Source organism: Vigna radiata, chromosome 11, assembly GCF_000741045.1.
Source record: "Vigna radiata var. radiata cultivar VC1973A chromosome 11, Vradiata_ver6, whole genome shotgun sequence".
In the NCBI taxonomy this organism is placed as follows: Eukaryota; Viridiplantae; Streptophyta; class Magnoliopsida; order Fabales; family Fabaceae; genus Vigna; species Vigna radiata.
In genome coordinates, this window is record NC_028361.1 from 1915996 (window position 1) to 1930077 (window position 14082).

A 14082-nucleotide genomic window follows, 5' to 3' on the forward strand; every position below is an offset into this window, starting at 1 on the left:
GTTATGTATCATCTCATAGATTATCTGAATCATATGCTCTAACGGTTGATCAATTATCCACTGTATCTATTCCTAACAGTATGCAGGAAGCATTAGAAGATCCTAGATGGAAGCAAGCAATGAACATAGAGATGGAAGCACTTCAAAAAAATGAAACTTGGAAACTAACTTCTTTACCAAGTGGAAAAAGGACAATTGGGTGCAAATGGGTATACACTGTGAAGTTAAAAGCAAATGGAAGTATTGATAAATACAAGGCAAGACTCGTGGCAAAGGGATACACACAAAAATATGGGATAGACTATCAAGATACGTTTGCTCCAGTGGCTAAACACAACACAATCTGAATCCTAATTTCCATAGCAGCTAATAGATATTGGCTCCTGAAACAATTTGATGTAAAGAATGCCTTCTTGAATGGTGATTTAGAATAGGAGGTCTACATGGAGGTTGCACCGAGAGTACAGCTACCCCCTTCAAAAGAAAGTGTAGTCTGCAAGTTAAAAAAGGCTTTATATGGCCTTAAACAGTCACCCAGGGCATGGTTTGGAAGACTCACGTTAGCAATGAAGAAGTTTGGGTATAAACAAAGTAATTCAGACCATACCTTGTTTATAAAGCATAACAAAGGAAAAGTGGCCATACTTATTGTCTATGTAGATGATATGGTGTTAACAGGAGATGATGTGGAAGAAATGAAATTACTTGAGAAGAAATTGGCTGCTGAATTTGAAATGAAGGATCTAGAACAACTAAAATACTTTCTTGGCATAGAAATTGCAAGATCTGAAAAAGGTACTTTTCTATCTCAAAGAAAATATATTCTAGACCTTCTATCTGAGACTGGAATGTTGGCTTGCAAGCCAGCCGATACTCCAATTGAAATGAATCATTCTCTTGCTGTATATCCAGACCAGATTGAGACGGACAAGCATAGGTACCAGAGGTTAGTAGGAAAGTTAATTTATTTATCTCACACTAGACCTGACATTGCCTATTTTGTGAGCATTGTAAGTAGGTTCATGCATTCTCTTAGTGAAGAACATATGACAGCAGTATACCGTATCCTTAGATACCTCAAAGGTTAACCAGGGAAAGGTTTATTATTTTCAAAAAATGATAGAGCTTGCATAGAAGGATACACAGATTCAGACTGGGCTGGAGATAGAACTACAAGGCAATCAACTTCAGGGTATTTTACCTTTGTAGAAGGCAACTTAGTCACATGGAGAAGCAAGAAGCAAAAGGTAGTTGCAAGGTCTAGTGCTGAAGCTGAATTTAGAGGTATGGCATATGACATTTGTGAATTACTATGGATTAGAAGTATCCTAGCTGATTTGGGAATCAAATATGAACAACCGATGAACCTTTTCTGTGACAAAAGGCTGCGGTAGAAATTGTACATAACCCGGTTCAACATGATAGAACCAAACATGTTGAAGTTGATAGACATTTTATTAAAGAAAAGCTAGATAATCAAGTAATTCAAACTCCACATGTTCGGTCTGAAGATCAACTTGTTGATATATTAACAAAGGTTGTTTCAGGAAAGGTGTTTGAAGAAGTCATTAACAAGTTGGGCATGATTGATATTCATGAACCAACTTGAGGGAGAGTGTTGAAGATATAATTTAGATTTAAATTATTGTTGTGAATAAGTTGAAAGTTGTTTTCTGCTTTTAAAGTTGTTTCCTATTTTTATGTACAATGCTTATATAATTGTACGTTATTTTGGAAAAAGGTATGAATGAAAGTGTCATTTTGGAAGAAGGTATGAATAAAAGTATCGTATTTTATTCCCTGTGAATTGTTTAACACGAGCTTTTATTGAAACATGTAAAGCATAGCTGCAAAGGCATCTTACGTGTGAATAAATATAAATTTGCGAATAATGAGATATAAATTTATGTCAAATGGCAGGAATATGTGATATATCCTTAGACGAATGCATAAAACAAATAATTTGATTGTGTTCCTAGTATAGCAGTGGGCATTGGGAAATAATAGCAGAAGGATCGTTACAGAATTTCTGTAAGGATGTGTACTAAGTATGTGAAGATAACAAACAAAAAGGAATATTTTTTAAAATGGAAGGAATTTAGTTTGAGGTCTTTTAAAAATGCTGTAGAGAGAACAATGAAATAGTATGCAGAAATTTTATTAGAAATGTTGTGTATAATTCTAGAGTTTCCTTACAAGATACAAAATCTAAGTCTAAGTGTGAATTTGGACATTTGCATTAAGCCTGGTAAGTTTGCTCAATGTTTCACGAGCTGATACTGTATCTGGGTGATCTTCACCACAAATTGAAGTCCTAATGAAAACAGCCTTCCGGATTAGATCATCCCCTACGTCAAACTGAGCACCTCTCAGCATGAGCTTGGCCCTAGTCTCGAGAACAGTGGCTCTAGTCAATGCTAACTCTTGCCAGAGGCAAGGATTCAACTGAGCATTAGTCTGTATGGATCTCCAGCAAAGTGATTTGTCGAACCACTTGTCAACAGGGGTAACAAATGCTTGGTCTGCAGCTTCCAATGCATTGGTGCACAGACGCAGAAGCTCAAGGGCAGCAGTGCATCGAGAATATGTAATGAATGTGTGAATTGCAAGAGGCAGAACCACTCTTTTCACAAGATACAAAAGCTCAGACACTTTGAGCTCAACAATCACAGGATCGTGACCAAATCCAAACAGCAGAAAACATGCAGCCCATAAATGATCCAGATTTTGTGATATCGACCCGTTACTGATGATGGCTTGAATCATTGCTTGTGCAGCTCCAGTATTTTCTCTTTTCCGAGCATACAGTTTGAACACTTCATTGATATGGATATAGCCTTGCTTGGTACTGTTTCTTGCAATATTGAACCTCAGCAATAAAGAGGATGCTTCTAATTCTGGTTTTTTGGCGTAAGAGGATGGGAATCCACATGATAATAATTGAAGCATTTTTCTCCAGAAACACTTTCCCTGACATCTTTCTGGTATCTTTTCAGCAGCAAGTGCCAGTAGGGAAATCGGAATAGCACCAGGTGCAAACCATCCACTTACCAACACCATTCTGGTGGCCAAGCTTCTTGGACCATCCGCATGATCAAATATGGAGAAACAAACGTCAAAGAGTTGAAGAAGGAAAGCGTTCTTCGTGAACGAGAGAGCTTCTTTATCACTCCACGGCATCTCCTTCAAAGGCATTCTGTTTATGGTATCTAGGAGCCTGCTTGGTGTTATGGGTAGTTCCGACAGAATTGCACTGATAATGGCAAGGCCAAGAGTTAACCTTCCAACTTTCTCCTCAATACTTCTCAGGGCATCAACCTCTGCCACCGAATAGTCCTTACTACTACCTACCATTAAAGACATTGCCTCAACTCCAGATAAGTATGAAAGTTTCAACGGTTCCAGATTCATGATTCGAGGAAGGCGTGTTGATACAATTACATGGGTCTCTACCCCAAAACGAGGGAGAAGATCCATGACAAGTTTGTGATCCCACCAATCTTTTTCACTTTCCAAGTTATCAATGATAACAAGATATGGAATGTTTTTCATCAGTTCTTTGCGAACTCTAGAAATAGCAGCCACTTCCTGCTCTTCAAAGCTTCTTATTTTTGTTTTGTCCAAACTATTCTCAACTCCCACATCAACTTCTAAAAATGATCTGATATTTAGATAATTTTGTCTGATGTATCTGCTCTCCCCTCCTATCCATAAAACCATCTTGTATCTCTGATGGAATCTGTAAGCAAATTCAAGAATAAGTTCTGTTTTTCCAATTCCTGAATCCCCAGAAACACAAGCAATCCCTTTCCCATACAAAATCTTCATTCCATTTTTCCTTTTAGCATACTTTCCCCGCTTGAGCCTCGGATGGTTATGCCTGTGAGAAAATTCAACACCTTGCATTTCAATGTCTTTTTCGGACTCTTTCCAGACAACTGGTTCTTTTTCCTTCCTTCTGTCGTTCCATCTTTCATCTATCATGTTGCTCTTGCCCCAACCAATTCTCACACTCTTTCTCCTGGGTCTGGCCTTAAGTTCAATATAGTCTTGTTCTGCATCTCCTGTGACATCACCAAAAAGTATAAATTCTAACTGTGAAAGCTCTTTCTTTCTGCCAATAAAATTCTCGTTTCTAATGAAAGGAAACTCCTCTTTTTCTACTTTTTCTCTCCACTTTGTCACACGTTCTGCTACACTTCTCCTTCCTAACCTCATTGCTATTAATGTGACAGCCCTCAATATGCAATCTCTCCAGCTGCCATCCTGAGCTTCCAATTTGCACTCATCAACCCGAGATAGCCCATGTACGGCATCTTTCCACTCTTGTTCCAACCCTTCATACGAAAGCCAAAGTTCCCCTCCATGCTTTTCCCACAGCTCACCCCTCTTTTCAATTATATCCCTGACAAGACAATCAGCTGGACTCAAATCAAAGTATATTGGGATCAAATTCTTCCTCCTACAGAAAAAATTCAGCTCCTCAATAGTGTATTGGTTCTTGAAAGACTTCTTGGTTATAATTACTATCCCAAAAGAAGCAGCATCCATAGCTCTCTCGGCAATGCCAAGTTTGCGGGAGCTCCTACTTCGAGCCCTGTCCGAAACAAAGCAACTGATGCCTTGAATTTCCAACTCACCACACAGCCATTTAGCAAATCGTAGCAAAGGGGGTTTGCTTCCATGCAATCCTATGAAAACATCACAACTTCTCAGCCTATAAGATGAAAATGATGTGGAACCTGGAGTTGAGGATGTTCTATGGTTTCTGTCTTTCTTAATTCGCCTTTCTCTCTGTCCAGAATAACCATCATCATGGCAATTCGAGTAACTAGATATGCTGCTACTTGAGATGCCAACTGGGGAAGATTTACGGTCAAGTTTCATCAAACCGCCTGAATTGCATCCAGCTGGAGATGCAGATACATCTGAGACATTACATCTAACATTTACTGCTGAATTTGGTTCTGGAATCTCTAAAGTGGTGCTTGAGGGAGCCAGACCTAAATGAACTGTGTTATTTTGAGTATCAAGCCTGGCTGAGTGTGATAATTGACATGATGATGGTGATCTGGGAGAGAAAAAGGGTGACTGATTTGCTGAAAAGAAAACAGAAGACGATGATGACATATTCCTTGTAGTCACGGCTGTCAAGGAACCAAATACGGGGCTTTCTTCCTGAATGTCCATGCATGTACTTGTAGGATTCCCAGTTATGCAAGATACCAAATCCCATGCACGCAACCACAATTTTTATCTGAAGTTCGGATGACGATGTCCAAGTCAGTCACAATTGCACAAATGTAGCCAAGGTTCATGCGAGTGCTGAAATAAAAACAACATAAAAATATGGTAATAGAGCATCACCAAATAAGTTATACATCTCTATTTTTACATGATAGGTTAAACTTTACCCAGAGAATCAAATTCCCCGACATATAAAAAACAGCAAAAATCATTACCAGGCAGCAAGAGAATCAACTTAAACGGAAGGTAAATTTTGGGGGGAGGGGAGGTAAAACTTTGCAGTAAGAGATTGATTCCGAACAGTGATGCAGAGGATGCATGTCTCATTAATTGAATAACCAAATTCAAAAGCAAAGAAGAAGGCACCGAATCAGAAAAAAAAGAATCATCATAACCCCGTCTCGGAGAGAGAATTCAGAGAATCATAAAACTGCATTGGGATTCAGATCTGAGTACTTACAGGGATACCAAACAGAAACAGTATTGGGTAGATTATGTATTTCGCCTCCAACCAAATCAATCTCGTTACACTGAACATACGAGGAAGGTCATAAAGATTAAAACTTAGAAGGAGCCGAGTTTGCAAGTACAGCAACAGTGAAATAACTAACTGAAGAAAACCACCCAGAAACACATCATGACCACAACATTGCATAAATAAAGATACAGTACATACTATTCAATATAGGTATGATTAAGGCGTCCACTGGGTCAGAAGTATTGAGTGAAAGGCCAAAACACTTGGAAATTAAGTGGTGAGACTGAGACGTTTGGATGACCTGAGAGTATTTGGGAGACACCTCACAGCGGTCACAGAAAAGAGGGAAAAGGACAGACTCGTTGAAAATGAAGGCAAAAACTGTACCTTTTTCTCAGAAGTGGAAGAGAACGAGTCTTCTGGGAGTTCAGAAACTCTAGCTGTTTTTTGATAAGCACGCTGTTTTGTAAGTATATACATATATTTAACTGAAACCTGTCTCTGACCCTCTCAACTTCGGCCTTTCACACTCTGTCCATTATCATTATTTGTATGACTTTCTTCAACCTTTACAAGACGTTTGCTTTTTAATTTTGCAATGATTTTTTGGGTAGAGAAGTAGTATTTAATTGAAAATCAGTATGAAGGGGAAGGAAGGAACAGGTTGGGAAGAAGGCAATGGGACCAAAGATGGGATCTGAGTAGGGTATGGTGTGAATGGAAGTAGGCTCCACAGCCATTTATACGAGTGTTAAATTTGCAGATATTGAGCACTGTGATTTTGGAGCATTTGCATTGGTTTGTTAAAAAATTGAAAAAGATATAGAGTTACCTGTGGGTAGCTTAAAAGGCAACTTTGATTATGATAGTCCAAAGCAAAACGTGGAGTTTTGTATTTTGTTGGATATGTGACTGACGTTTTGAGGTTCTAACTTCTGAGGAATCCTTTCTCTGCCCTGCCACTTCTTTCTTCTTCTTCTCTCTCTCTCTCTGTTCCTCACTGTACTCTCTATTCTACTCTTTTTCTTTCTTTTTACATTTTTCCATTTCATTATACTTATAAACCTTTCTCATCATTTTCAATTATTACACATTATTCCCTCGTAACATACCAAATTATCAAATTATTTCCTTAAATAAATCGAACTGCCTGTTACTGCTCTTCTAAAATTCAAAACATTAGGGTTGCAAAACGCCTCATATATAAAATTATGATTTTAAAAATAATTCAATTTTGTTTATTCATAGTATTTATTTATGCAAGTTTTTTAAAATGTAAAGAGTAACCAGTTGTTATGTTGAAATGTTTAATAGGAGTAATATGATTTTTTAATAAAAAAATATTTTAATTCAAAAAGCTTTACATTCATTTCCCATGCGTTTTAGAAATTTATGATTTTTAGTGGCATAATTAATATTATGATTTTTTGGGGAAACTAGTGTGTTATTTTCATGATTCCATTATATTATAATTTACACACATATATATAGATGGATATTTGAGTTGGGTTTGTGTTTATTTTGGTGAAAATATAAGAAAAAATTAACTGAATATAGAATTACATCATTGGAATATTTTTTTTCCTCTTCCACTGTAACATCATTGGTTATCAGTGTTGCTCTCACTAGTTTTATATCAATCTATATTTCACGTAATATATTTTTTTATTTTTTAATTTGACTTGCAATTTTTATGAATTTATGATCAAAGAAATGTTTATTTTATTTTTACTAATTTAAAATGAAAACCTCATCCGAATTAACATCATTAAAATATTTAATATTTAGGCATTAGCATTACGATAAATTTGTTTTAAAAAAACAGTTTACAGGGTATTTGTTTGAACTTAAAAGTAAAAAAGTAGACTTTTTGCTATAGAGAAAAAGTCGAATAATATGGTATTTCCTGTAAAATAAGATTTTTATAAAGTTGATTAAAATAGGAATACTATGAATGAAACCAAAGATAGGATGATGAATTTGATTTTGCAATGTGTACAAATGATTTGAATGGAACAATCAAATGGTACGGCAACCAATCAATCCATCTATATAAAACACCAGGACAGGACAAAAAACTTCAAAAGTAGAAAACAGACTTCGGACATTAATTAATTATATATAAAACATCTATACCACAAAATAATATTATATATATATACTCATTTCAGTAAAGTTTAATTTTTATATATAGAAAAACATCTTTTACATAATAAATTAAAAAAAAAATACTTAAACACTGAAAGAAATTTGTTAGCGGGCAACGGTCATGAATAAGTAGGTGGATTAATAAACCTATTAAAGTTATATAAATAAATTAGTATTGTATTATTATTAAATATTAACATAATACACGTCACGCACATATATATAATTATGGATTAGTTATAATTTATTGCAGTAGTATTTACAAATTACATAGAGCACATGCTACCATGTGAGACCTCACCACATCCCAATTTATTATCTTTGCAGTGAATGGCTTGGATTACGCCACTTGCTACTAATACAACAACTTTCTGCGTTTTATAATATTTTCCCTAAAAATTTAAATTATTGATTACTTTTTATATTTTATAAAAATTTAAAAATTAAAAAAAAAAAAGAAAAATGACTACTGCTCCTATCAGTAGTAGATAAAGAATAAAAAAAAAAAAAAAGCGAATGTGAATCTAATAAGGACGAAAACACATGGTCATTGTTAACTCACCCTTCTGGCATAGTACAAAGATAGCAAATTCATCATTAATGGGACCCAACCTGTGCAAATATATAAAGATTCTATCTTTATATATAAATACAATCCAATTTCATGGTTTCCAGAAATGGTGCTAACTATAGGCCAGTTTTTTCTCCTCAATTTTACTTTCTTCTGTTCCTTTTTATACCTAAATATAACGCATGCATTTCTAATTTTTTCACATTCATTTCAAATTTTAGTGCCATTTGTCTGATTAAAATATTTTTTATAATTATTTTTAAATATTTGTATGAAGAAATAACAACAATAGTGAACTTTTAATTTTTAAAACTATGTTTTCAATATTAACAGAATAAAAAAAAATACCTTGACATTTTAAAAGAGTTAATAACTGTACACACGAATTGCATATCTAAAAGAAAGATATATTGCATATGATAATAACAAAACAGTTCAAAGTTAAATAAAATATAAAAAATTTATTACAAAGATGAAATTATTTAATTCATGTCATAACATTCATGTTGAATGTGATTAAAATAATATATCTTGTGAAAATTTTACATCTCCCCAGGTAAACAAGAAAGGAGATATTGATGTTATATAATAAATTCTAAGTGTTTTTCACCCCAAGTTTAAGATACTTCGTGTTAGTGTTTAATTTTTTTTTTATTGTTGAATATATAGTTGTATATACGTTTCAAAGCAATTTAAATTGTAATATTAGTTAAAGTAAACGCTAAAACAATACAGGGTTATATTACTTAAGATAATTGTAATTTTGAACTATAGACTGTAATTTTTAATGTATGTTACAGAACAGAAGAGACTTTTACAGAACTATGGATTTAAAATTGAAGAAGCTTAATGTAAAAGAAGCATGTTTGACTTTAAAGTTAGCTATTAATATTTAAATGATTATATCCAGCTAGAACTTGGATTTTTGTGTATAACTATTTTGGTGTCAATTTTTGGAGGCATGTTGGCTGAACTTGGGCTACTATGGTCCATTCAAGTCCAACCATCATGTGTTTGTGAAAATGACAACTTACATAAACAAATCAATTAATTTGCGATCAACCATGCAATCAGATCAAAAAAAAGGTTAAAAAGGAAACTTAAAAGGCAGAAGCAAATTATGTTGACGAAAAACCTTTTCAGCTTGTGTTTTTCACTTCCAGTAATGATTTTTTTCAAATGACAAGGCATCTTCGATTATCTTAACCGATCAAAACGAAATATCAAACGAAATATTATTTTAAGAAACAAAGAAGTAATATGGGCCTTAATCGGAAGAAAAAAAAGTGGGGCCTCCTGAATTCAAATTTATTTCCGGAAGCCAATTTGCCAATTGCTTCCTGCAACCCATCATATTTATTTCTACACCTAACCGTACAAGCAATGTATTTAAATATCTTTCAACTGTTACACCACACCACCACGGACACTGTTACTGCGTCATCATACCGCCATTGGAGAAGAAGAAAAACAAACATACTAAAAGAACTTTAAAAAGGTTTTTTTTTTTTTTCTTTCCTAATAATGGATTATAAATTTAATTCACTTTCATAAAATTAGTTTATACGGTGAGATTTTACTTATTTTAATATTAAACATTGATTTTATCTTTAAGATGTAAAATTTTTGACAACTTTTTGTAAATTTTGTCAAAATTTTTGTCGTGAATTTTTTATTTTGAGACGTTAATCCATAAATGTGGAAAATCTTGTTTATGAAAGCTTACTCCAGAATTAATAACCCGAAAGTCAAATTTTCAAAGTGAAGATGATGATTTTGAAAAATTGATGTGAGTAAAGAAAGAAATGATTGGAATGGAATGAGATATTCTTATAATTTTTTTCACAACCAATAATAATAATTATAAATATTAATATGAATTAATCACATAATAATAAATAATATTAATATATTGTAAAAAAAANAATATTAATATGAATTAATCACATAATAATAAATAATATTAATATATTGTAAAAAAAAAGAATAGTTTATCTGTTGTTGGAATGCAAGGAAACAATTGCTTTTTCTGGTTCTGAATATTTTTTAAGGCACATAGGTTAGTAGGTGGGCTTTGGATTTAAACTCTTTAATAGGTCATAATTATGTTCTACCAAGGTTAGGTAAGCGAAAACCATTCCTCTGTTTTTTTGTCCTAGTTAGCTCCTTCTTCTCATGCTTTTCCTTTGCAACCTATGTTTCCTCTTTCCTATTTCTTCTTCTATTTCTCAAAAAAGTAATATTGTTTAGAAAAGAAGAAATTTGAGAGATGTAGAGAATTAAGAAGAGGAAGAAGATATTTGGGTGAGGTGGAGCCCGAAAGAAAGTAGTGGAGAAATGGGTGAACACTAACACACGTGCACACGGACTTCATTATTTGGGAACAGTAACCCACTAATGACTCCTTTCTTGTTGTTTTGTGTGGCGGCCACAACACAACAACATTACATATACTATACTAGTACTAGGTGTAACGTTTTCGCATTAATACCAAGATACCCAATGGGTATGATGCAGAGTCAAAAGGAACGTTTTCGCATTAATACCATCACCCAATACTACTACCAAACATCATGTGATGTACCATTTTAATATTATTACGATGCTGTGTAAGCATAGTAAAGCCTCATCTGGTCTTCCTTGGTTAATCACTTGACACGACATTACCACCAATCAAACCAAACCAAATCAAGTTAGTCAGTCATTGCCGTGTTTTGACCTCTTCAACAACAATACACTCTCTCCCTTTTTCTCTCCCCCAAATTTCATCATTCATATATATAAACTATACATTTTATTTTCTTTTCATTTCTCTATGTAAATTTAGGAACATCTAATCCTCTTCTCCCTGCTACTCTGTTTCTTTATCCATCCTAAAACAAGAGGTAGAGATGAGAGCTGTTAACAACACTTTGGAGACTATCAACGCTGCTGCAACTGCCATTGCTTCGGTAGACGATCGCATTAATCAACCTCTTCCTCACGTCCAGGTAAAATACATCAATCATTCATACCATAATCACTTTTTTTCGCTACAGATGTGAATTTTTTTCTTTTTTATGCTTCACGCCTTTCGGTTCTCTGTTTTCCTTGGTCAGATTCTATTATGCAAAACTTCATTTTTTTTGTTCAATGTTGCTCTGCTCTGATTGCTTTACCAGTTATGATCATCTCCTACCCAAAAATAATGATATTTTCAAAAATTGTTTCTTGGGTTGAACGATTCAACGTGAAATACATTAAAGGTTAAAGTAGAAGTGTGTATGATATTATGTTTGATGTGGTATACTGGAGAAACATTCCATTTTTGTTTTATCGTTTATTTATTTTCTCAATATACTGATTTTTTATTTTTTTTGTTTATTTTGTAACGGTGATCCGATTGTTCGAGAGAACTGGCATGTCTCTATATTTTCTACAATTCAAAACTGCTTCCAATCCAGCGAATGCCATATGATTTAGAGTCTCATTCTTTTAACCAGAATTAGACTCTGCATGTTTTTGGGCAGAGAGTCAATTTCCGGAATGGTGATGTCTAGATGCAGGCTAATAGTATTTATCCTAAGCAGTCTGGACAGCGTCATGCCGTGAATGACAAATTCAGTGTCTTGTTTTCTTACTTTCCTCATCCTGCAGTCATTGATTCATAAACTCTTGCTGGGCATAATTGTGGTGTCTTCTATGACTGAAAATTAACTCTCAAGTTTTGTTGGTTAATGTAGAAGAAAACCTGGGGAAGCTGGCTGAGCATATATTGGTGTTTTGGACACCGCAAAAACCAAAAGCGAATTGGGCATGCAGTCCTTGTTCCCGTAAGCACAGCTTCTGCTGCAGATGCTACTGCTGCAGCAGTAGGTTCAACAGAAGCACCTCGTATTCCATTGCCCTTCGCCGCACCTCCCTCGTCTCCTGTATCTTTCCTCAACTCAGAACCTCCTTCTCTTGCTCAATCCCCAGGTGGTATTCTATCTCTCACTTCTGTGTCTGCCAGCATGTACTCTCCCGGTGGTCCTTTATCTATCTTCGCCATTGGACCTTATGCCCACGAACCACAATTAGTTTCACCACCCGTTTTCTCAACATTCACCACTGAACCTTCAACCGCTCCCATCACTCCACCTCCTGAATCTGTCCACTTGACAACACCTTCTTCCCCTGAAGTGCCGTTTGCTCAACTGCTTGATCCCAACAACAAAAATGCCGATACCTATCAAAGGTTCCAAATATCTCAATATGACTTCCACTCCTATCAGCTTCAACCTGGAAGCCCTGTTGGTCAACTCATTTCACCAAGATCAGCTTTCTCAGCTTCTGGCACCTCATCTCCTTTCCCTGATGCTGAGTTTTCTTCTCGTGGCTCCATCCTTCTTGACTTTCCAACGGGTGACCCTACCAAGCTTTTAAACATTGATAAACTGTCTGCTCGTGAAAAACACAAGTCACGTCAAGGCTCTGGCTCTCTCACCCCGGATTCTATACGATCCACAACTCAAGCTTCTTTTCTTCCTAGTCACTGGGTTTCTGAGGTCATAAGGTCTCCACATACAAGAAAAAATCGCCCCAATGATATTCGTGTAAATCACAGTCTCTCTATTGAAGTGTCTTCCCAGGAAGTATTGAAATCCGTGGAAAACAAGGCAGTGACATCGGCTAAATCGCTTCCATTCAAAACTGACACACCAGGACCAGAAAAAGATAATTCAAGAGAAGCCCTCGTGAGCGAAACTCACAATGATGTCCCCCAGCAGATCGCAGACGATGGAGATGTGGAAAGTGTTCATCATAAGGATGAAAGTGTGACATTTTCTTCTCCTAAAGAATTCAACTTTGATAATGCAGAAGGAGGGGATTCTCCTGGGCCGAATTTAGTTATTGAGTGGTGGGCTAATGAGAAAGTTGCAAGCAAGGAAGTAGAATCCTCCAAGAATTGGTCTTTCTTCCCGATGGGATTGGCTAATCGCCAATGAGGACTCCCTTAGTTTGGTAACTGTTACTTAACATAGCCTTGGGTTCTGACTTTGGTGCCATTGTTCGATTGCAGCCAACACCACCTCTGCTAAGAATTTTACGTTGCTAGATCTAACAACATTACAGCGATGGCCCCGAATTGAAGGTGAGTTTTGCAGACTAGTAATCAAATTTTCAGGTAAACCCACTTTAGATTAGGAAATGCTTTACATTTATAGCATTTACATTCTTCACACCTGTTAACCTTTTTGTGTGTAAGTGTAATATAGTTGACATAAAGACAGTGGTTACCAATAACCAACCGATGATGTTTTGTTTTTTTACTGTTACTACTGACAGTTCAAACATTTTAGCAATGTTCTTACAGTGCACTCTATCAGTTTCCACCAAAATACAATTAAAGTTCAGTCATCTCATTTTCTAGTCCAAGCATTTTCAAATATTTGAAATAGTGTTCATAAGAGTATGATTAAATCTCATTAAATTAATTAAAAGCAATAATAACAATAGATGACAACTTGAACTAACTTACCAACGGTCATATCTATCGTTGCAATTAATGCTAATTTTAATTTACTCTCCATTTTATATAAAGGATTTCATGCAGTCGTTTAGATTTAAGAGTGTTTCTCAATAATTAAATAAATAATACTTATTGCAGTTTAAGATA

General features: G+C 35.1%; 2 protein-coding genes across 7 annotated transcripts; one reads left to right on the top strand and one right to left on the bottom strand.

The window, feature by feature from the left end:
- Nucleotides 1-2074: 2074 nt before the first annotated feature.
- LOC106776548 lies at nt 2075-6752 on the bottom strand. 6 transcript variants are annotated; one of them, XM_014664028.2, is made up of 4 exons: nt 6113-6539; nt 5924-6026; nt 5708-5777; nt 2075-5325 (listed from the first exon to the last, which is right to left on the bottom strand). In XM_014664028.2, the coding sequence occupies exon 4, from the start codon at nt 5188-5190 to the stop codon at nt 2215-2217; it is 2976 nt and encodes a 991-aa protein (XP_014519514.1). In that variant the 5' UTR covers nt 5191-5325; nt 5708-5777; nt 5924-6026; nt 6113-6539; the 3' UTR covers nt 2075-2214. The 6 variants fall into 6 exon arrangements, with proteins under 6 accessions (XP_014519514.1, XP_022631466.1, XP_022631465.1 ...); XM_022775745.1 differs by lacking the exons at nt 5924-6026; nt 6113-6539 and adding an exon at nt 6558-6752; XM_022775744.1 differs by lacking the exon at nt 5924-6026.
- Nucleotides 6753-11095: 4343 nt separating this feature from the next.
- LOC106776320 lies at nt 11096-13817 on the top strand. The gene is made up of 2 exons (XM_014663734.2): nt 11096-11434; nt 12167-13817. The coding sequence occupies exons 1-2, from the start codon at nt 11336-11338 to the stop codon at nt 13409-13411; spliced, it is 1344 nt and encodes a 447-aa protein (XP_014519220.1). The 5' UTR covers nt 11096-11335; the 3' UTR covers nt 13412-13817.
- Nucleotides 13818-14082: the final 265 nt, after the last annotated feature.